Source organism: Schistocerca piceifrons, chromosome 7 (assembly GCF_021461385.2).
Source record: "Schistocerca piceifrons isolate TAMUIC-IGC-003096 chromosome 7, iqSchPice1.1, whole genome shotgun sequence".
NCBI classification, from domain to species: Eukaryota; Metazoa; Arthropoda; class Insecta; order Orthoptera; family Acrididae; genus Schistocerca; species Schistocerca piceifrons.
Genome location: NC_060144.1, coordinates 36,498,375 through 36,520,391, shown reverse-complemented (window position 1 = coordinate 36,520,391; position 22,017 = coordinate 36,498,375). Strand labels below are relative to the sequence as shown.

The 22,017-nt window shown below is 42.1% G+C and overlaps 1 protein-coding gene across 3 annotated transcripts in view; it reads right to left on the bottom strand.

Annotated features, from left to right (window-relative positions):
• LOC124804613 (tyrosine-protein kinase CSK) overlaps window positions 1–22,017 on the bottom strand; it is a 298,897-nt gene that overhangs the window by 64,755 nt on the left and 212,125 nt on the right. For all 3 annotated transcript variants that reach the window (XR_007017354.1, XM_047264813.1, XM_047264811.1), the window contains exons 8-9: window positions 17,997–18,083; window positions 8,542–8,634 (exon numbers count right to left, since the gene is read on the bottom strand). Coding sequence is in view for 2 of the 3 variants with exons in the window: in XM_047264813.1 (XP_047120769.1) it covers window positions 8,542–8,634; window positions 17,997–18,083 (180 nt within the window). In the remaining variant the exon portion in view is untranslated. The remainder of the gene's footprint in view (window positions 1–8,541; window positions 8,635–17,996; window positions 18,084–22,017) is intronic.

Sequence of the window (22,017 nt, the reverse complement as noted above, 5' to 3'; positions counted from 1 at the left end):
GACAATGCCACTGCCAACACCATTCCCGCCACCACATTAAACATACCCATCACCGAAGCCCCCGAGATGCCATCCTACCAAACTACAGTCAAACGCACTGTGGGCCACCCACCATGCTATGCCAGCACCACCCCCAACCTACTGCCCATCGAGAACACTGGCGCCAGCATCTCCAAGGCCCACGATGCTCATATCCCTGCCCCTCTACCTCTTTTGCAGCCTACGCCCAGTAAAGTGATTTCACATCCACCACTTCCAACAGCTGATTATGCCCCCAATGTCATGTACGCCACTGCCAACAGCTGGTTATGCTCCCAATGTCGCATTGCAGCCTGCACCACTTCCATACAATAGCCATGTACAGAACTCTAACAACAACGAGGCACTGCTGTGGGAGGTATAAAAAATTGCTCTACATGACTGGTTGAGAGCAGCCACGTCAAGCCTGTTTCAATTGTCAGGTGTTACTTTACAAGTTCCCAGCACTGCACCCCAGTTCTGCCACTGCCCATCCTCATGCCAGAGGCACTGGCAATTTATGCTCACAGTATCTGGTGCAGGCATTTTTAACTGCCAAATTTTTCAACATAGCTGTTAGCCCCTCCTCGCAGCCACTTGGTAGTGCTCCTGTAGCCTTAACTCTGCAGCCCCACACTGCCAATGGTGTCCAGCACCTGCCCACCACAGTGCACACAGTATGACAGTACCTTCCTCCCACCTCATGCACCATCAGTTTATTCACCACTCACACTCACTGCCAGTATCATGTGTCTAGCTCACTATCACACTGCTGACTGGCACTACTGACAACCAGCCGCCACAGCGAACTCACACCTGGCATTCTGACGTTGGGCACCTGCCTCCATCGCATGCCTGTCATCCTTGGTGTCAACGCTATTACACACTGCCTCACCGTTGGTACAACACCCCTCTTCACTGGTACCACTGACCTCCATTGTCACCACCTGACTGGGGTGCATTGAGCCGGCCGGAGTGGCCGTGCGGTTCTAGGCGCTACAGTCTGGAACCGAGCGACCGCTACGGTCGCAGGTTCGAATCCTGCCTCGGGCATGGATGTGTGTGATGTCCTTAGGTTAGTTAGGTTTAATTAGTTCTAAGTTCTAGGCGACTGATGACCTCAGAAGTTAAGTCGCATAGTGCTCAGAGCCATTTGGGGTGCACTGAAGGAGCCTCCCAGAAGATTGCGACAGCAAGACACAAATGAGAACCGCAATCGGGCACACCCTGGGCAACATTGATCAATCAGTGGCTAATCCATCAACAACCAGAATGGACTTCTGAGAAAATGAAGACCAATAAGACCATACCCAAACGGTCTTTTCTAAGGCCACTTGTGATGATGTCGATAAACATTGAAGGAATATCAAGAGACAAAGAAGTTTTATTATCTGACTTGTGTAAAGAATATCAATGTGACTTCCTCCTGATTCAAGAAACTCATCGGGGCAGTACAAGACCCACACCCAAAATAGATGGAATGAAGATGATCTTGGAGAGACCACATGAACGGTACGGTAGTGCCATCTTCGCCAGGCCAGGAATTAGAGTCACTTCTGCATCACTGAGCGACAGGCAAGACATTGAGATATTAACCGTTCGAGCTCAGCAATATAACGTTACCTCTGTGTACAAACCCCCAGATCAGTTTTTTCTTCACTGAGCCTGGCAATTTCAGTTACCAAGACTTTAATTGTGTATTGGGCGATTTCAACTGTCAGAGCACTACTTGGGGCTATAAAGAAACTAACAGCAGCGGAGTGGAACTAGAGACCTGGGCTGAGGTACAAGATCTACTGCTCATACATGACCCGAAACTGCCAAGCTCCTTTAATAGTGCCAGAGGGAAAAAAGGGTACAATCCCGATAACATCTTTGTTAGCAAGAAACTCGCTGGCCAATGTGGAAAACTGATTGGGGAGCCAATTCCCCATACACAGCATTGGCCCATAATTTGCACAGTCAATATCAGTTGTTAAGCCTGAACAAGTTCCTTTCAAAAGAAGGTTCAATTTTAAAAAGGCCAATTGGAAGAAATTTAGAGCGCTCATTGATGTAGAAATAACAAAAATCCCCCCACAACCTGAGATGTACGACTCTTTTGTCAAACTCGTTCAGAAGGTGTCTAGGAAAACAATACTGCGAGGATGCAGAACACATCTGGGACTGTCTGAGGACGCAAAGCCACTACTGGAAAGATACCAGAAGCTCTTCGATAACGACCCCATTTGATGATGAGACACTTCTAGCAGGTGATGAACTCGTCAGTCATAGCTGAGAACTGCTAAGCCAAATGGTGTGAGCTTGTGGAGAACCTGGACATGAAAGTGAACAGTAGGCGGGCTTGGAAACTGTTAAAGAACTTTAACGGTGACACCACAAAGTCAAATGATAAATTTACTAATGTCACAGCAGACCAAGTCGCCACTACACTCCTTATGAATGGCAAAACCCACAGCAGAAAGTACCAGGAACCATTAGCATGTGATCCGGCAGAGGAAAATCATCTCCTCAAGGCACCATTTACAATGTCAGAACTTACTGCAGCCATTTCCAGCTTGAAGATTAACAGAGCTCCTGGTATCGATGAATTTAGAGTCGAGCAAATTGGCAGTAATACCCTACAGTGGCTGCTAGATTTGATAAATGCATGTGTAGAAAGGCTCCATATTCCAAAGATGTGGAGGAGAGCATGAGTGGTTGCACTTCTGAAACCAGGAAAGGACTCTGACGATCCAAAAAACTTCTGACCCGTGTCTCTTTTATGTCACTGTTTTAAGATCTTGGAACACCTGACACTAAGTCACATAGAAAGCGTCTTGGAACAACAGATCATCCCACAGCAGGCAGGTTTCCGACAAGGCAAATCGTGCTGCGGTCAAGTCCTGAACCTGACCCAACATATCGAGGATAGGTTTGAGAGGAAAGAGATCACGGGAGTGGCATTCATAGACCTTTCAGCTGCATATGATACTGTAAACCATCGGAGGCTACTTAGGAAAGTATATAATGTGACAAGAGATTACCATTTAACATAACTGATAGGTACTTTCCAGCATAATAGGAGATTTTTCGTCTGTCTCCAGGGCAAGAAGAGCAGGTGGAGAAATCAGAGGAATGGCCTACCTCAGGGAAGCATCCTTGCTCCAGCTCTGTATAATATACATACAAATGACCAACCAGTGCCAAACATCACACGCCAATTTATGTATGCCGATGACACTGCAGTTGCAGCCCAAGGTCACAATTTTATGGATGTAGAGGAGAAATTAACCAGTACCTTGGAAGCTCTCTCCCAGTATTATGAGGCAAACCACCTAAGGCCGAACCCTTCCAAGACACAGGTCTGTGCATTCCATTTAAAGAACAGGGAGGCAAATCGTGAATTAAATGTAATATGGAGAGGTGAACATCTCGAGCATTGTAAAACATCCAAATATCTTGGAGTCACGTTGGATCGCACACTGACCTATAAACATCATTGTAATGCCACAAGGGAAAAAGTCTCAACATCATCAGGAAATTAACCAGCGGATCCTGGGGTGCAAACCCAAAAGTCCTGAGAACTTCAGCCCTTGCGCTCAGTGTGTCAGCTGCGGAATTTGCCGCTCCAGTATGGTCTGCATCAACACACGTGAGAAAACTTGATGTCGCGGTGAATGAAATGGTGCGGATTGTTACCGGATACTTGAGGCCAACCCCAGTGCACAAGATGTACTTAATCATGGGGATCGCACCGCCCAACTTACAACGTGACATCGCTGCCGAAGCCGAAAAAACCAAGCAAGAAGAGACATCTGTCACCCTTTATATGGACACCAGCCTGCTGACCGACGGCTTTGTTCAAGGAAGAGTTTCCTGTCATGTACCCGAGCCCTGGAAGGGTTGGCTGCAGAGAATCGTTCGAAAAGGTGGGAAATCGACCTAAGAAACCCCCATAAAAATGTAAAAGAAGAACTGGCGCCTGATGGAGACCTACCATACACAGTCTGGAGAACCCTAAACCGTTTGAGGGCAGAAGTGCCAAAGTGCAAAACAAACCTGCAGCAATGGGGTTTCTTAAAAGAGAATGAGAACACTCTCTGTCTGTGTGCTTCTGTCCAGGATCCTCAACACCTGCTTATTTGTCCATATTTAGACCAGCCCTGCACAATGAATGACTTATGGGAGACAAATGACAAGGCCATATTGGCTGCTGATTTTTGGAAGTCTGAAGTCTAGTTCCGGACACGGAAAGTAAGTAACCACCTGACTTATCAACTTAGCTCTGCTCTTTCAGGGGAGGGGCAGAGGTGGAGGAACTGTATTGCAGCCCTTCACTGCAGGTTGGTCATTGCAGTTCTGTACATTCCAAGCTTGCTACAATCGTCTGTAAGGCAGCAGGTTTCTTCATTCATGCATTTACTTCCACCCAAACTGTCAGTTATGGTGTGTAATTGGATACTACAGTCATTGGCTACTGGTACAGGACAAGAGCTCAGCTCCTAGTGAGGTTTCCGCCGACCTAGCCTCACTCTCAGTCTTGGTCTTCTCCTCACAGCACCCACATCAACCTTGGCCCTGTGCCCTTGCCATGATGGAAATGTCACACGGCGATGCACTTTGTACCAAGATGCTTATCAATAAAATAAGTTTTAAGACTCACCCGCAGTGTGCTGTCTCTGTGCCTGCTATACAGCATGGTGTGTAAATAGATGTTTTGTACTGCAAGTTATTGATCTTTGTGGAGTACCTATCAAGCTTTATTTCACAGCTTCATAATCAATGTAGCAAGTTAGGTAGGAAAACATTCCTACAGCAGTAATACCTGAATGAACACCAACACAGATTTTGTAGATCAAATGTACACCGGTTTGCTTTTTACTATCTTGTTCCTACGGTCACGGCAGACCTATAGTAGAGTCAGTGGCAACATTGTTGTCAGCTTTCGGCTGCGAAGCATAAATGGCTGCATGTAAAAACAATAGCCGTGTACAAAGCTTTGACAACACTGAGGCACTGCTGTGAAAGGCACAAAATAATGCGCTATGCGACTGGTTGAAAGCAGCCACGCAACACCTGTTTCGGCTATCAGGAATCTCCTTTTGCCGACTATTATAATCTACAAATGCCTGCTTTACAAAAAATGTATCAGAATGAAATTTTCACTCTGCGGAGGAGCATGCACTGATATGAAACTTACTGACAGATTAAAACTGTGTGCCGGACTGAGACTCTAACTCAGTATCTCTGCCTTTCGCAGGTAAGTCCTCTATCAAATGAGCTACTGAAGCACAATTCACAGTTCCTCCTCACCGCTTTATTTCCACCAGTTCCTCGTAGCCCACCTTCCAAATTTGCAAGATTAGTGCTCCTTAAAGAAAGAATACTGTGGAGACAGCTTTGCAATGGCCTGGAGGATGTTTCCAGAATAATATTTTCACTTTCACATCTGCAGCACCACTTCTGTGCAGTTTGGAAGATAGGAGATGAGGTATGGGCAGAAGTAAAGCTGTGAGGATGGCTCTTCATGCTTCAGTAGCTCAGTCAGTAGAGCACTTGCCCATCAAAGGCAAAGGCCCCAAGTTCAAGTATCAGTCCAGCACACAGTTGTAATCTGCCTGGAGCTTTCAAATCATTTATCATTAAACTCTTGCATTTAGCTGTGCTTGAGCAGTTATGAATGAACATAATATACTAGCATAACAGTCACTATTTTGAAAAAGGCTGCTTCATCCTCAATTTAAGTGAGTAGATGCTCTTAGTCCACCACCAATTGCTTCACTTTTTTGTAACTAGCATGATGGTAGTCTGAAAAATACAAATGTCAACATGGTACCTCGTCTCCTACCTTCCAAACTTTACAGAAGCTCTCCTGCTTCTGTGAAGTTTGGAAGGTAGGAGATGAGGTAATGGCGGAAGTAAGGCTGTGAGAACGGAGCGTGAGTCATGCTTGGGTAGCTCAGTTGGTAGAGCACTTGCCTGCGAAAGGCAAAGGTCCCGAGTTCGAGTCTCGGTCCAGCACACAGTTTTAATCTGCCAGGAAGTTTCACATTACATTACAATCAAGAACACTCGGCATGCTATAAGATGTCGTTTTAGTTTATGACACTTTTTCATGAACACCAATAATTATCAGAAGCAGGTCGCATTAAGAAGAGAATGGTTTGCAAACTTCTCTCTTGAAGATAGATCTGTACAGTGGCAGTATTTCAAAAGTCAAACATTTGTGAATGGGGAGCATTGCTGTGATGTTTGAAATAGATGAAATATGAAATAAAGAATGTAGCTCCTTGATTTGCATAGCTTCCCTCCTGTCAACAATATTCCTTTTTAAAAAAGAGTGGGCCAACTCGAATGATGGGATTTTAATCTTGTAGACAAGAGCATTTCTACAGCTAGAATTACATTTGCTTGTATTTTTCTTAATTCAGTTGTATATGTGCTCCTGATTCAATAAGTTTTGCCCTGCAGCTCAGATATTGTCAAACTATCTATGTTCTGATTGCACATGATGGTCCCTGGAGCAGCAATATGTTACTTATTTTTGTAACCAGCATCACTGAAATCCCACAAACACCTATGCAAAGCATAGATATCCAAAAAGCGAACATTATTCTCCGTTCCCCACTTCATATTTCGGTTTGTCTACACCCTACGAACACACAACCTCAAAACTCACGCAACTAGTGTCGCCAAAGTTGGAATACGCTGAAACTGTTTAGTTTCACCGACGAGTTGCTCAAACACACGGGAAGCATGCACAGTGGCCTGTAGTGCAGTTGCCTGCAACCTAGTGTTGTAGTGTAAACTAGGCTTAACTGCCTGATGTCTGCGATCTGTTTCTTTCGACCGCTACTTACAGTTGTCGCCACCTATTGGCAAACAGTGGAAGCAAAGTTGTACACCTTGTACCTACAACAGGCTAGTTACATATGCAGCAGAGATTCTGAGTGAATATCACTGTGGATTTTGGCTTAATACACCAACAATAGATCAGATATATGAGCTGAGGCAAATACATGAAAAGGTGTAAGAGTATAATATTGAGCTTCATAAGCTCTACACAGACATCAGCAGGCCTTTGGTCGTCTTGATAGGACAGAAAAGCTAAATTATTTGCTACTGCTTGGGACACAATAAGTATAATAAAAAGTAGGATGACAGCCTGGTTTGGACATTTCCTTAAGATGGATACTGAAAGAACAACTGAAAAGGTTTTTGAGCGGAGGTCAACTGAAAGAAGACAAAGTGGAAGGCTACAAAAAGCTGTGGCTAGAAGATGTGGAAGAAAATACAAAGTCTCTTAGAGTCAGAGGACAGTGGAGAACTGTGCTGGAGGGGGCAGAATGGAGAAAACTTGTTGAAGAGGCTAAGATCCACACAGGGTTTAACACCATGAGGAGAAGGAGAAGAAGAATTCCGACTCTGGCTTCATTTTCTGAATTGAGATCAAAATTTATTTCCAGTTGGCAGCTTTTATAGAATTGGCTCTCAAAAGATTATCTAAAAAGTCATAGGCACATTTTGTAAGTAAAGCAGGATCTAACACAGGACAAATAAATCAATGTTGGAGTTTCATGGGAATCTTTGTTGGGACTTCTGTATTTCCTGTAATGATTAATAATCTCTGCCATCATGTATAAGATCTAAAACTGTATTATATCCTGTTAATACAACTGTCTTTCATTGTAATAATGACATAAATAGCCAGAAAATTTGTGTTTATAATAAGATTGCCCACTAATATTATTGGTTAAGAGTGAATGAATTTTTGCCTGAATGTACTGAAAAACTGATCATAGTTTTTATTTAAAAATCAAACCACCTTGGCCGTCTAAGCCATTTGCTTCCTTATCTTTAATTTTCACCTTAAGCCTCATATTATTAGAATGGCTCTGAACTTGTTGGGTTTGTGCGCGCGCACACGCACACACACACACACACACACACACACACACACACACACACAAATGAAGAAATGAAGCTACGCTCCCCCACACCCCAAGCTCCAAGCACGCACTAACAGACCTTACATGAAACTGATGCTGACTTTCTTCACATAGACTTCTATTTGTGATGAATCTGCAGCAGTTTGCCCACTTATTTGGTTATAAATGACAATTATAAGACTTTGAAATGTTGATTATTTTGCCAAAAGTGTCAATAAATTAGAAATATTCAGTAGCAGTAACATTTACACACTTTCAAATAATGATTTGATCCATTGATACTTGACTAAAATTATTTACAGAAGATAATGTTAAATTATACAAATCCATGCAGTACATCTGGCTGGCCTAAATAGTTTGATTGTTGGCCATAGTTCAATGAAAGACGATGTCAACATGATTATACATGAGCATTCTATAGCAAAAACTATGATTATGTTAGTTTGCAGTCATTACACAAGCAGATAACCAATTGCAATTACTTGTTACACAATTATGTGCAGTTAATAATGTACATGAATATTTTAGTGGCAGGATCTGTCACTCTCACTCTCACTCTCTCAAATAATATTAAAAAGCAGAGTTTTCTTACCTGGCGCATCATCTCATAAACCTCCGGGGGGCAGCCCTCAGGTGACTCCATTTTATAACCCTTTTCTACATGTTTAACTACGTCTGCTAATGGCTAAAGAAAAAAAACAAAAAGCAAACATTTAGCATATTATGCCTGCTGCAAATTTACCACAGATGGAAATAATATAGTCATAATTAGAATGATTATTAATCTTAAAATGTTGGGACACAGCTTTTCATAATGAAGATATCTTAAATTCCTCATGTGTGTCTTGTATATAGAAAATGTATTGGTACCTATTTTGTTTACTGTAGCCAACTCTCAACTTTTGAAACAAAAACTTGAGTACACAAAATAAAAGTTATTAAAATTCAGAATAGACGTGCACACCATTTACTTAGAAAGAGCTGGTAGTAGAGTGAGGCATTAGAAGTATTTAGATGAGGATATATGGGAGGACTGAGCAATTGCATCATCCCACAGTGACTGGTCCTTCATCAGTGGTAGGATTAGCAAGTAAGACTAACATCTGTTGTACAACGCACTATTTTTTATGAAGAAAAGTGAAAACTTTCTGACATTTTTGATAGATTTTCCCCCCCATTGGTCTTAATATTGCTGGAAACAACATTCACAAATATTGTCAATAATTGGGTGTCACTAACAGCAATGCTGTTGTTGCTCATAACTTTGTAGAATATGAGCTATTCTTCACAGTTGCGTAGGGTGGCCTTACATACCAGGATTATTCAAATCATTTTTAGAAAAGTACCTTAAATATCACATGAAATCACTAAGGTAGGTTTTACATCTCCTCAGGAAGTATAATGAGATCTGAGCCCATCACTACACACCAGAAATCAATCAATTGACAGTGAAGTGGAGAGCAGAAGGAGAGAATGCCACAGTCTGGGCTACAACTCACCTGGCAGCAAGAAAATTCTAGAAATTGCCTTTTGGGATTGAAAGGGTGTGTTGCTCATCTATTTTCTTGGAAATGAAAGGGCAATAAATGCAGAATACTGCTGTAAGTGTTGACCAATGTGAAAGCTGCCCATATCTAGAAATAACACCAACAATTAACTCCTGAATTCCTACTTCTACACATAAGCAATATAAGGTGTGGGCTTCATGGACCACCATCCATGGCTGTGTGGTCCAAGGGGCCTTGCACCTTTAAGGTTTATGCAGCTGTCTTCAACTCACGAAATATATTCAGCTAGGACCATCAAAAGCCATGACCATGAGTAAAGATTTTATTCGTCATAAGACGATAAATCCAAATAGCTAGCAAACATCAGTGATATTAACCTACAACATTCACTTTTTAAAAATCTAGTCTACAGAACAATTATAATAAAAAGGAGGCTACCTGGACCCATACCGTATTTACTCGAATCTAAGTCCCACTTGAATCTAAGCCGCACTTGAAAAATGAGACTCGAAATCAAGGAAGAAAAATTTTCCCCAATCTAAGCCACACCTGAAATTTGAGACTCAAAATTCAAGGGGAGAACAAACATAGTTGGTCCATTGTAATGGACACAATTTAGGTCGAATGAATGAGAATACAGCTACAGTAGTTTGGTTCGAGTCGTAAGCTTAGCAGTTAAGCTTTGCCAGGTAGCCACTGCTATGTGTCAGGGGCTCCGTCCGTATTTATACGGGCACCCTTCCTTTTTCACGTGCTTCAGCTGGTTTGAATTGATTGCTTATTTTTCTTTGGTCTGATAAGTACCGTTCTCTTTGTTATAGGTGTTTACGTCACTCTAAGCTGAAAATGCATTACTGTATTGTGTCATGTATTGTTTGTCACATTCTGATAATGAGTGTTTACGGCCTGTTGCCGCTAGCGGCATGGCTTGCTTTTGTGCGCACTACCGCTGCTTACAACTGAAAAAGAGAGAGAGAGAGAGAGAGAGAGAGAGAGAGAGAGAGAGAGAGGAATCTTCTTGTGGTGTCACCGCCAGACACCACACTTGCTAGGTGGTAGTTTAAATCGGCCGCGGTCCATGTAGTACATGTCGGACCCGCGTGTCGTCACTGTGATCGCAGACCTAGCGCCACCACCAAGGCAGGTCTCGTGATACGAGAGTGGACTCGACCCCAGTTGTACGAGAACCAAGCTACCGCCCAGTTGTACGAGAACCAAGCTACCGACCAGTTGTACGCGAACCTAGCTATCGCCCAGTTGTACGAAGCCTTTCTCTCTCATTAGCCGAGAGACAGAATAGCCATCAGAGGTTAATGGCTACGAACTAACAAGGAGCCATTGGAATCAGTGCCTATAGCTTACGAGTATTCAAGAGAGATGTATTCCAAGGAATAAATAAAAGTTAAGTAAAAAGCATCTACATACTTTTCTTCGTATTCATTTATAAGTTCTCATGTTCCAGACTTCACGCCCGTCTGCTGTATGCTGTGCACTATCGGCTACCGCGTAGTCAAGCTTTCTTTTTCAGCAATCCACATCACGGTGTCGGTCCAGCTACCGACACTACACTTCTCATTAGCAAAACAATGGCAAGAGACTGCTATTCGTTGTTACTTATACTGCTGCTTTCTTTGATAATGATCAACAAGAACCAAATCATAGACTGTGTATGATAGAAGATGTTCTGAACGAGAGTTTAGTGAAAAATTTTCTCCATTTGAAAATCTTTGCAGGCGCCTCTTTAGTACATTACATTCTGCACAGAAATTAGAGTCATCTTAGATTTAAAAATCTAGTCAGTTGCCGTGCTTCATTTCTGACTGTATCACTATTCAGCATAATACGAATATAAACATGACATGATATGATATGTATATTCTTCCACGTTTGCTGTTGTCTCACTCTAGTTTCATAGTTTATTAGGCAGACAGGATTTAAATGAGATAGCAGCAAACATGAAAGAATACATGGCAAAATGTTTATATTTGAATTATTCTTATGGTGAAGAGAATACTGCATGTGATTCACAATTCATAAAAGTTCCTATTAGCAACCATGTCTTCTCACAGGTATGAAAAAATTCAAAACGTAGGGTTGGCCATATTGACAAACATCCCAAACAGTCTTGCCAGTCAGATTTTCGTAGTACATTGAAATGCTGCTACATTCGAAGATGAACAATAAGGAATTTGTATTTACTTCGTTGGATAATGTACGAAAATGCAGTGGTCAAAACTCAGGGCGGAGAAAAAAGCTCGTCTTCCACCTTCCAGAGGTTTTGGCACCAGTATTTATCTTTGTGCCTGCAAAGCATGCCTGTGTAGCGCTACATACGTTCAACGGCAGAAGTTAGTTGTGGCAGCACCTACCAACACTTTTCAGAACTTCCGCTTACTTTGCACTCGATTCTAAGCTGCAGGCGGTTTTTTGGACTGCAAAAACCGGAAAAAAAGTGCGCCTTAGATTAGAGTAAATACGGTAGTATTCTTCATGAAAATTCTGAACTTCTCATGTCAAGTGTCCTAAATTTACAGTTGCTGCCAACTTCAGTGAGCCAACAGTAGTGGTGTAATAGTAGCAGTGCTAAGTGTTGTTATTCTTTGTTAAGCATAATCAACAATATACAGAATAAATAATGAATGACAAAGTAATTGCTAGCCCATCAATTTAAAGTTGGAAGCTACAGAGGAAGTTTCATTCGTGCTAAGTCTAGGAAAATAATAAATCACGTCACAGAATGCTGCGATCTTGAGAAAGGCAACAGTGAAGTACTGTCCTGCATTTGAAACTAACTGCCTCTATAATCCACTTATGCGAATCCTTGTTACTTCTATCATTAACTTGTACCATACCTATAGACCAGTATGAAGGGCACACATCAGTTGGTTGCCAGTTCTGGTTGATGAGGGAGGTCTGGTCATTGTCTGCCTTCTCCTCAGCCAAGGTACCTTCTTTCCATACTCTTACTATACATGTCCATTATACATTTGCCGAAGGCAGAATGCTGAAATAACTTTGTTTAGATAAGGACAGGACCAAATGCATCAGACAAAATGTGAATCACGTATGTGGCTTGGCACTGTACAGTTAGGTTAACATTCAGAGTTATGTTATTTCTATTGCATCTGCTCAGCATCTGGTGGAATGGTTAGTCAACGCAGAAGTGTACAATAAAATGCTGAAGCTTTAACAAACAACGTACGTCAATTATGTAATGAAGAATAATGAAAATGTTTGCTAATGCCATTAGCCAGAACTATGTAGAGAGCAATAGCAACAGTAGTAAGTCATGTGTGGATAGTTCATAATGTGACAGTGTCAATGAAGATCCAGACATTAACTTCACAGGGAAATGAAACATTCATGCAAAATTTTAAAGGAAACTGGATTTTGTTTTAAAAAATATAAAAACAGAAGGACATTACTGGTGGAGAACATACTTTCTTTGTGTGCTCAGTTTTATTGTCCCATTTTCATTTCCTTAGTTTTTCTGTAGAAGGATGTTTTCACAATGAATGTAGTTATATCTGCTACATGTGCTCCTCAGTTATTAGATCTTAAAAACAACAATTTTATTTTCTTATTTTCTTTCACTTTTCTGTAGAAGATTATATTAATAGCAAATGTAGTTTTATTTGTAGCATTCCCACCACAATCATTAGACTGAAAAATAAGCTTTATTTTCTCATGCTCTTCTACAAACGAATACAGCAACAGTGAATGTAGTTTTATATGCTGTGTGCAAAACACGTACACTTTAGGACCCATGTTCCATTTGGACTGAGCGCGATTATGCCACTTGTGCATCATTCGAAACAAACAACAGCACAACCTAACAACCTGCACGGTGCCCAGCTAAAACAGCAATTGTGAAATGGACAGGTTATGCCTAAGTCCACATTTCTCAGTGGCTAGAGAGCCAATCAGAGTGCTGCATACAGTCATGCCAATGTGTGTCCTTATTTAATGTTATGTTATTTTGTAATTCTGACAAGAGTGTTATGTGAGAATGAGTGTGATTCATTGTTTGAAAATGGTAAATATTAAATAAATGGGCAGTGATTACTGATCAGTGTTGTACACTGAACAGAAGTAACTAAGGAACTGCCTTACGTTTAGAACTTGTTTTGTTTGTGAAAAAGAAAGGTTATTTATTGAGAAAGATAAGAAATAATTTACATTTATATACCCACAGACTGTACAGTGATCCCATACACCATGGATCATGTAAGGGAAGTACATTTGACTGCAAATGAAGGAGCAGGAGATTAGTGTTTAACGTCCCGTCAACAACTAGGTCATTAGAGACGGAGCACAAGTTCGGATTAGGGAAGGATGGGGAAGGAAATCGGCCGTGCCCTTTCAAAGGAACCATCCCGGCATTTGCCTGAAGTGATCTAGGGAAATCACGGAAAACCTAAATCAGGATGGCCGGATGCGGGATTGAACCCTCGTCCTCCCGAATGCGAGTCCAGTGTGCTAACCACTGCGCCACCTCGCTCGGTCTGACTGCAAATGAAAGAAAATCAAAACTGTAAAAAAAAAAAATTTGACTCTTCAACTTTCAAACTAATTTGCACTTTGGTGGCCACCATACTGGCTGACTTGTACAAAAAACTGACATTTTATAACAAACAAACTTTTATTTTAAAACAGGATGCTACATATGAAACGGACATCAGAAATGCATTAAAAAGAATTAATTTCAAAGTTTTAGTTTTTACTTTTGCAATCAAATGTATACCTATCACATACAACAGCAAAGAATTAAAGGGGGTACAGTAACTTCTATATTGTGAATTTAAAATTCGTTGTTTTGACAACTTAGCTGAGGTCTATGCTCACAAATTATGAATCCAAACATGCAGTTTCAGGAGTTTTTTTCATTTTATATGTGGCACGGGGATAGTGAGATCTTATAGTAATGTTTTGTAGAGTAAAGAGTGTGAAAACAGCACAAAGCATCTATTATGGAAAGAAGGTGGCTTAATTCAGTGGAAAGTGGTGACTGTTTGTCGGCCAGAGCTAGCAAACCACTGATCCTCTTACCGACCTGTAGCTATGATATAAATTACGTACGGAAGTAACAAGGATTCACATAAGCACGTTACAGAGACGGTAAGCTTCCAATGCTATTACTATAGCTAAACTGCTGAATTATTTTTGTAATTCCACAACTATGACATGTGTGCAGCATAGTTTGCTCCAACAGACACAATAATTTATTTAATTTTTTTTCTTCACCACACCATTTATGCACTTTCTGAATTATTTTCTGGGCATCGGTGTATATAACCGGCCTACAAGACCTCACAGAATTTATACATGGGGTTCCACTATACAAAAAAGCAAAAATGTTTTTATTTTTTGCAGATTAGAGATATAATATATGACCTCTGTTCCTTAACATGTGGGGCCCAGGCTCCAAGAGAGATACAGATATCATGAAAGACTGGGAATCTGGATCTGCAAAAAGAAAAATAAATGCTGGAAGAGAAGTATCGAATCAGGTTTTAAGTGTAGGTACGAGAAGTTTCTCAAAAAAACTGCATCTGGTAGTATGGAATCACCTGAATTGATTGCTTCAACTTTCAAAAAAGTACTCCAGATACGCATAGTAATGAACCACAAAAACCAGAAATAAACAGAGTCAAACTAGCCAATCAGAATCTGAAACCCTTGTGGTGACCAGTGGAACTCACAGAGAACAGCTGAACTCCCAGCCAGTTAGCGCGGAAGTCAGTGATGAAATTAAAGAAACATTTGTTATTTCAGATCGTGGAATGTGCACATTTCCTATAACAGATTCTCAGCTGCATGATGTTGCTTGAAGCAGCCCTACACAGCAGTTAAATAACAGTGATGAAGATTATCCCAAAATCAATGATAATAGGCAATTTTCTAATTTTCGTTTCTCAAGAAAACAAAATAATGGTGAAACCCAACATCATCACTGGTTGGTTAATTCAAATTTTCAAAATATAAGTTTTCTGTTTTCCATGCAGACTAACTTAGATGGTACGAGGAGGGTGCTGTGACTGGAAACTCTTAAGCAGTATTTTACAAGGACATGAGAATACCAAACATCATATGGCATTTATGTTCCAATGGATGACAACAGCCAAAGAAATAAAGCATGGAAAAACAACAGATCAAGAAAACTAAAAGCTAATTCGAGAATCCCAAATACATTGGCACAATTTATTTCAGAGATTCATTATTATCATTAATTTCTTAGCCTCTCATAATCTGGCATTTAGATCAACATAGGCAACAACAGAGGGAATTCTGGTAACTTCATACATTTGCTTAAAATAATTGATACCTATGTACAATCCTACATTATGGGAACACATGAAAAGCATTAATGACAAACAACTTACACATCATTATTTAAGCAACGATATTCAGAACAAATGGATCATATAGATGTCAAAAACAGTTACTGATGAAATTAATCACATAGTAAAAGATGCAAAATATTATTCAACTTTACTCGACTGAACAGATTGTAATGGAGTTGAACAAATGTCAATTATCTTAAGGATTTGTAATAAATCAACTGGCACAACAGAAGAAATCTCTATTGGATTTCTAGTCATTGCTGATATCACTGGAGAATAGCTTACTAATGTAATACTGGAACAGTTAGGAGAAAAAATGGAATAGATACTCAAAACTGTTGTGTACAAGGGTACGACAATGGAGCAAATGTGGCTGTTATAAGTAGCCAAGTTAAAACTCTATTTTTACACTCTGCAGGAAGCATAGTAAGCATCTGCTGCTGGTAGATGCAGCTAATTCTTCAATGGCAGCAAAAACATTTTTGGTTTTATTCAGAGAAAATTTGTTTTCATTTTCAAGATCCAGTAAATGCTGAAAATTAATCTCAGGCAAATAAAAGCTTACTATGAAACCTTTGATCAGATCAAGGTGAAAAAGCAGAATAGAGGAAATGAAAGCCATACTATTACAATTTGATGATGATGTTTAATGCGCTGAAAGCTTAAAAAAAAAATAACATGGCAAAATCAGACACACTCAGTGGTTATGATTCAGTTGTGAACAAAATGCACAGCTTAAAATTTATCATATCATTGCAGTTATGGTATGAGATATCACCACATGATAATGTTACAAGCAAATTATGGCAATCTGTAAAAGTCAATTTGAGTATTGCTCTTTAACATTTGCATACATTTTTTGACTGGATCAAAGAATATCAACAAACTAGATTCAAGCAATGCTTGTCCAATGCCTGTCAGTTTATAGAGAAAGGCAGTTATGATCTGCCAAAAGATTTTAAAAATAAAAGGCAAGCCAAAAGGAAAATGTATTTAATTATGAATGTAGATATGAATGTAACAGTCTCCCAAAAGCCTATATGAAACAGATTTTTTTTTAACCCTATGACTGACTACAATTGAGCAATGTGGATTCAAGATTTATGTATTTAAAACAACATTTTGAAAATTTGGTTTCTCTATGGTCTAAGTACATTACAAATTATTCCAAAAGATCACATATCAAGAAACTGTAAAGATTTACATATGATTCTGCAAGTGGGTGAGAACTGTTACATTCTACCTTACGTATTACAAGAAGAATTGGTAATAATGATCCCAAATTCATCTAACTTCATTAAATATGTGAAACAGCTACTGCAGTACACAATAGAAAATAACTTAAAATTGCCCAAATGTTTACATTGTAATTCAAATTTTGTTAACAATACCCATAAGTGCAGCCTCGGCAGAAAGGAGCTTTTCAAATCAGATATAACAGCTAAACTGGATTGCAATACAGCTGTTAAGGAGTTCAGTAAGGATAAAAGTCAGAAATTTTGATTTCTATTAATGTTTAATTGTTAGTTATTACTGAAATTACTGAATAATGTTACATAAAATCAAAACATATTCATTTTTTATGAATAAAAGTTTGGCACTTCTGAAACAAAATAAAAAAGCTTTCTCTATATAAAACACATCCTCTTGTGCCACCACATGGCCTGGCAAAATTTATCTTGCCCACGTCAAATTTTGGTCTTGCTACTGCTTCTGTATGACAATGCACAGCAACTTACAGTAACCTACAGTAACCTACAGTAACCTCAACCAGTAACAAAACTTCATGAAATTTACCAGCTATCTACTGAACATCTCCTATCAGTCCCAAATTATATCTCTGTGATTTAGATATGTTTGGGGCACTAAAGGTTGAAGGAAGTGTTACGGAGAGGGTTATTGATTACAATAGCAGTATTTTCTCAATTAGTTATTGGACAGACCCCTCTTCATTTTTCAATAAAAAGATCAAGAAGCAGTTTATCTGGCAGAAAAGTTTCATTTTCAATGATGGAAACCAGAAATGTGTTATTCTGTCAACAATAACTGTGCAAACAAATTCAATTTAAATCTGAGTAACCCTTATATACAGCAGTGCATCAGCGTACACATTTTTCAATTAGTTGTTATTATAGTGAATTGTTAGTGCATAGCACAAAAAAAATTAAAATATTTTAAACTTTTTTGTTACTTACTATTCTTGGATATGGGACCCTGCCAAATGAATATATTTCCCACAGAAGAATGCCAAAACTCCACATATCGGATTTGTTTGAAAATATCTGTGAAAAAGACAAACATTTTATAATACAAAATAATCTTCAACACTCCACTACAGAATTCACACAATAACATGTCAAGCTATAGTACTGCCTGTGTGTGTGTGTGTGTGTGTGTGTGTGTGTGTGTGTGTTTGAGGTTTACGGGCGCTAAACAGCGAGGTCATCAGCGCCCAAACGCATAAAAACAGGAACACATGCAGTGAAGGGACTAAGACGAACAGCGAACAAGGGGAATGGCTAAAAGACACAGACCTGATGCAGTTCCAAATCCTCACATACAGAGGCAAAACAAGAGGAGAAGGAGTGCACTAAAAAAGGAAAGGAAACACAAGGAAGGGAGAACAGAAACCGAAGGGAAACAAAAAGGTATTCGTGACTGGCGGACCTCTTACCTAAAATCTGTGTGAGCCAGTCATCCAGCAGCACATTAAAACTCTCTCCCTAAAATCCGTGGCAACAAATTGGACAGGACACAAAACCGTAAAACCGTAACCACAGATGATGCGTCGTCTTTCAAAATAGAGGGCAAATCCGGTGGCAAAGAAACCACCGCCCTCTGGTCAGAGAATAAAAGACAGTCAAGTAAAATGTGGCGGACAGTAATCTGGACGCCACAAGCACTGCAGATTGGGGGATCCTCCCGCCGGAGTAAAAAACCATGTGTGAAAGGACTGTGCCCGATGCGGAGGCGAGTGAGGAGAACCTCATCCCGCCTGCATGACTGGTAGGATGTACGCCAAGGCCGCATGGTGGCCTTGACCAGACGCAGCTTATGTTCACCGACTGCCAGCCACTCCTCTTCCCACTGACGCAGAACGCGAAAACGCAGGAGGGAAGTAACAGCATGGAGGGGGATGGCACATTCAACAACGTCGGGGAGGGAACGTGCATCTTTGGCAGCCACATCCGCCAGCTCGTTTCCCCTAATACCCACGTGCCCCGGCACCCAGCAGAAGGAAACCTCCTTCCCCTGCCGCTGCAGGTGGAGTAGGGCATCATGGATGTTCTGAACGACCGTATCCGCTGGGTACAAGTGTTGCATGGTCTGAAGGGCACTCAGGGAGTCAGAACAGATGAAGACTGGGGACACATCTCATCTGCTGCAATGCCCGCAAGGTCGCAAACAATTCGGCATCAAAGATGGTAAACGCCGCAGGAAGCCGTAACTTGACGAGTCGATCAGGGAAAACAACAGCACAACCAACAGAGTCCCCCTGTTTAGAGCCATCCGTAAATACTGGTACATGGTCGGGATGATGGTTTAAAATATCAGAAAATAAGGAGGTAAAAACAAACGCAGGAGTGCAGCTCCTCCGGTACTCCGACAAGTCTAAAAGGACGCTGGGCCTCTGGAGCAACCAGGGAGGCAGGCGAGTAAAACCTTGTCGTTGGGGGGCCACACGCTCCACACCAAGGGACTCAAGCAAATGCTTGGCACGAATCCCAAATGGTCTCGTTGCCCTGGGACGACTGGAAAAGAGACGTTCCATAGGCGGTCGGGCAACGGTAGGGTACGCAGGGGAGGTAGGACAAGCAAGGAATTGACACACCCGTCGCACCATGAGGAGTTTCCGCCGGATGGCGAGCGGCGGTTCCCCTGCCTCAGCACACAGGCTGGGGATGGGACTGGTACGGAAGGCACCAGTGGCCAGCCTGATACCCTCATGGTGTACTGCGTCAAGAATCTTCAGATACGAAGGCCTTGCTGACCCATACACGGTGCAACCATAGTCAAGACGCGATCGGACGAAAGCCCTATAAAACTGCAGCAGACGCGCCCAATCTGCTCCCCAGGACCGATGGCTCAGACACTTCAATATATTCAGTGCCTTCAGGGCCCGCACCTTGAGGTCTTTAAGGTGAGGCAACCACGACAAGTTTGAATCAAAAGTGAGGCCCAGGAACCGCACAGTGTCGCTAAAAGGAAGAATGGTGTCCCTCAGACGCAATTCAGGGGAGGTAAAAAGATGTCGAGAACAATTAAAATGAACACACACACATTTGTCTGCAGAAAAGGTAAAACCCGTCTTTGCAGTCCATGCCTCTAATCGCTGTATCGTAAGCTGCAACTGCCGACTAGCAGTGATAAGACTGGAGGAAGAACAGAAAACAGCAAAATCGTCCACAAACAAGGAGCATTGGGCAGGACTCCGGATAGTGGACGTGATACTGTTAATGGCGACGGCAAAGAGGGTGACACTTAAAACGCTTCCCTGAGGAACACCATTCTCCTGCACATACAATTCAGATAGCACATTACCAATCCTATAGCGAAAGAGGCGGTGGGAAAGAAAGGACCGAATGAAGATGGGGAGACGGCCACGAAAGCCCCACTCATGGAGTTGATTGAGGATATGGCGGCGCCAAGTAGTGTCATACGCCTTATGAATGTCAAAGAATACACCTAGACAATGCTGGTTACGCAGGAAGGCCTGCTGGATGGCCGCCTCAAGCAGAGTCAAGTTGTCTATAGTGGAACGACATCTCCGAAAGCCACACTGAAAGGGGCTAAGGAGCTGCCTGGTTTCGAGCAGCCAAACCAGGCGACGATTGACCATGCATTCCAACGTCTTCCCGACACAGCTCGTCAAGGCGATACTTCGATAACTACTGGGATGCGTTCGGTCCTTCCAGGGTTTGAGGAGGGGTATCAAAATCGCCTCCCTCCACGAGTCAGGGTACGTGCCGGATAACCATATCATATTAAAACAATTCAGGAGAACTTCCTTGGAAGGCAGTAACAAGTGCCGCAGCATGCTATACCGGATTTGATCATGACCAGGCGCAGTATCATGAGCCACAGACAGCGCCGAATCCAGTTCCCACATTGTGAAGGGGCAGTTGTAGGGTTCAGAATTAGGAGACCGGAAGTCCAAGTGACCCCTCTCGATGGCAGTGCGGTAGTGGCAGAAATCTGGATCACAGTTAATAGTGGCGGTAGATTCCGCAAAATGCATGGCCAGTGTCTGGGCAATGTCTCTCGGCGCCGTGAGGAGACTTCCCTGATGCAGCAATGCCGTGACAGATAGCTGGCCGAGTTTCCCGGAAATCCTCCTGATGGCTTCCCATACTTTCGTAGAACTAGTGGAGCGGGAGATGGAGTTCAAGAACGATTGCCATGACCGTCGTTTGCTCTCTTTAATCACGCGCCGTGCTTTAGCCCTTGCCACCCGAAAGGCTGCAAGATTATCAGCTGTGGGACGGCACTTCAAGCGGCGCAGAGCGGCACGACGGGCTCGGATGGCTGAGCGGCACTCAGGGGTCCACCAAGGGACAGGATGCCTCTTGGGATGACCGGATAACCGTGGGATTGACAAGTCAGCAGCATGGGAGATCACAGCTGTAACATGGTCGACCCATTCGTGGACGCTGGCACGGTGTTCCAAAACAGCCAGTTGGCTGAAAAGTGTCCAGTCAGCCCTGCAGAGGTGCCACTGGGGCGGTACCGGAAATGCCACAGCCTCATCCAGGAGGCGAATCCAAAGGGGGAAGTGGTCACTAGAATGGAGGTCGGCATCAACCTCCCATAGAGCAGAATCCGCTAGTGCTGGAGAGCAAAAGAAAAGGTCAATAGCTGACGACGACCCAGAAGCAGTAAAGAAATGAGTGGGAGCACCAGAGTTGAGGATGCACAGTTCTTCAGACACCATGAGCCTTTCCAGAATGCGACCCCTGGGGCAAGTAGTCGAAGAGCCCCATAAGACATTATAAGCATTGAAGTCCCCCAGAAGAAGAAATGGGCGGGGAAGTTGGCCAATAAGGTCCGTGAGAGCCTCAGAGTCTATCGCATCCTGAGGGGGTAAGTAAAGTGAACAGACTGTGAGCCTCCGACCCACAAGAAGGTCAACTGCAACTGCTTGCAAGTCTGTAACGAGAGGGAGCTCAGATGAGGGGTGCATGTCACGGACAAAAACCGCAACACCACCCTTCGCCC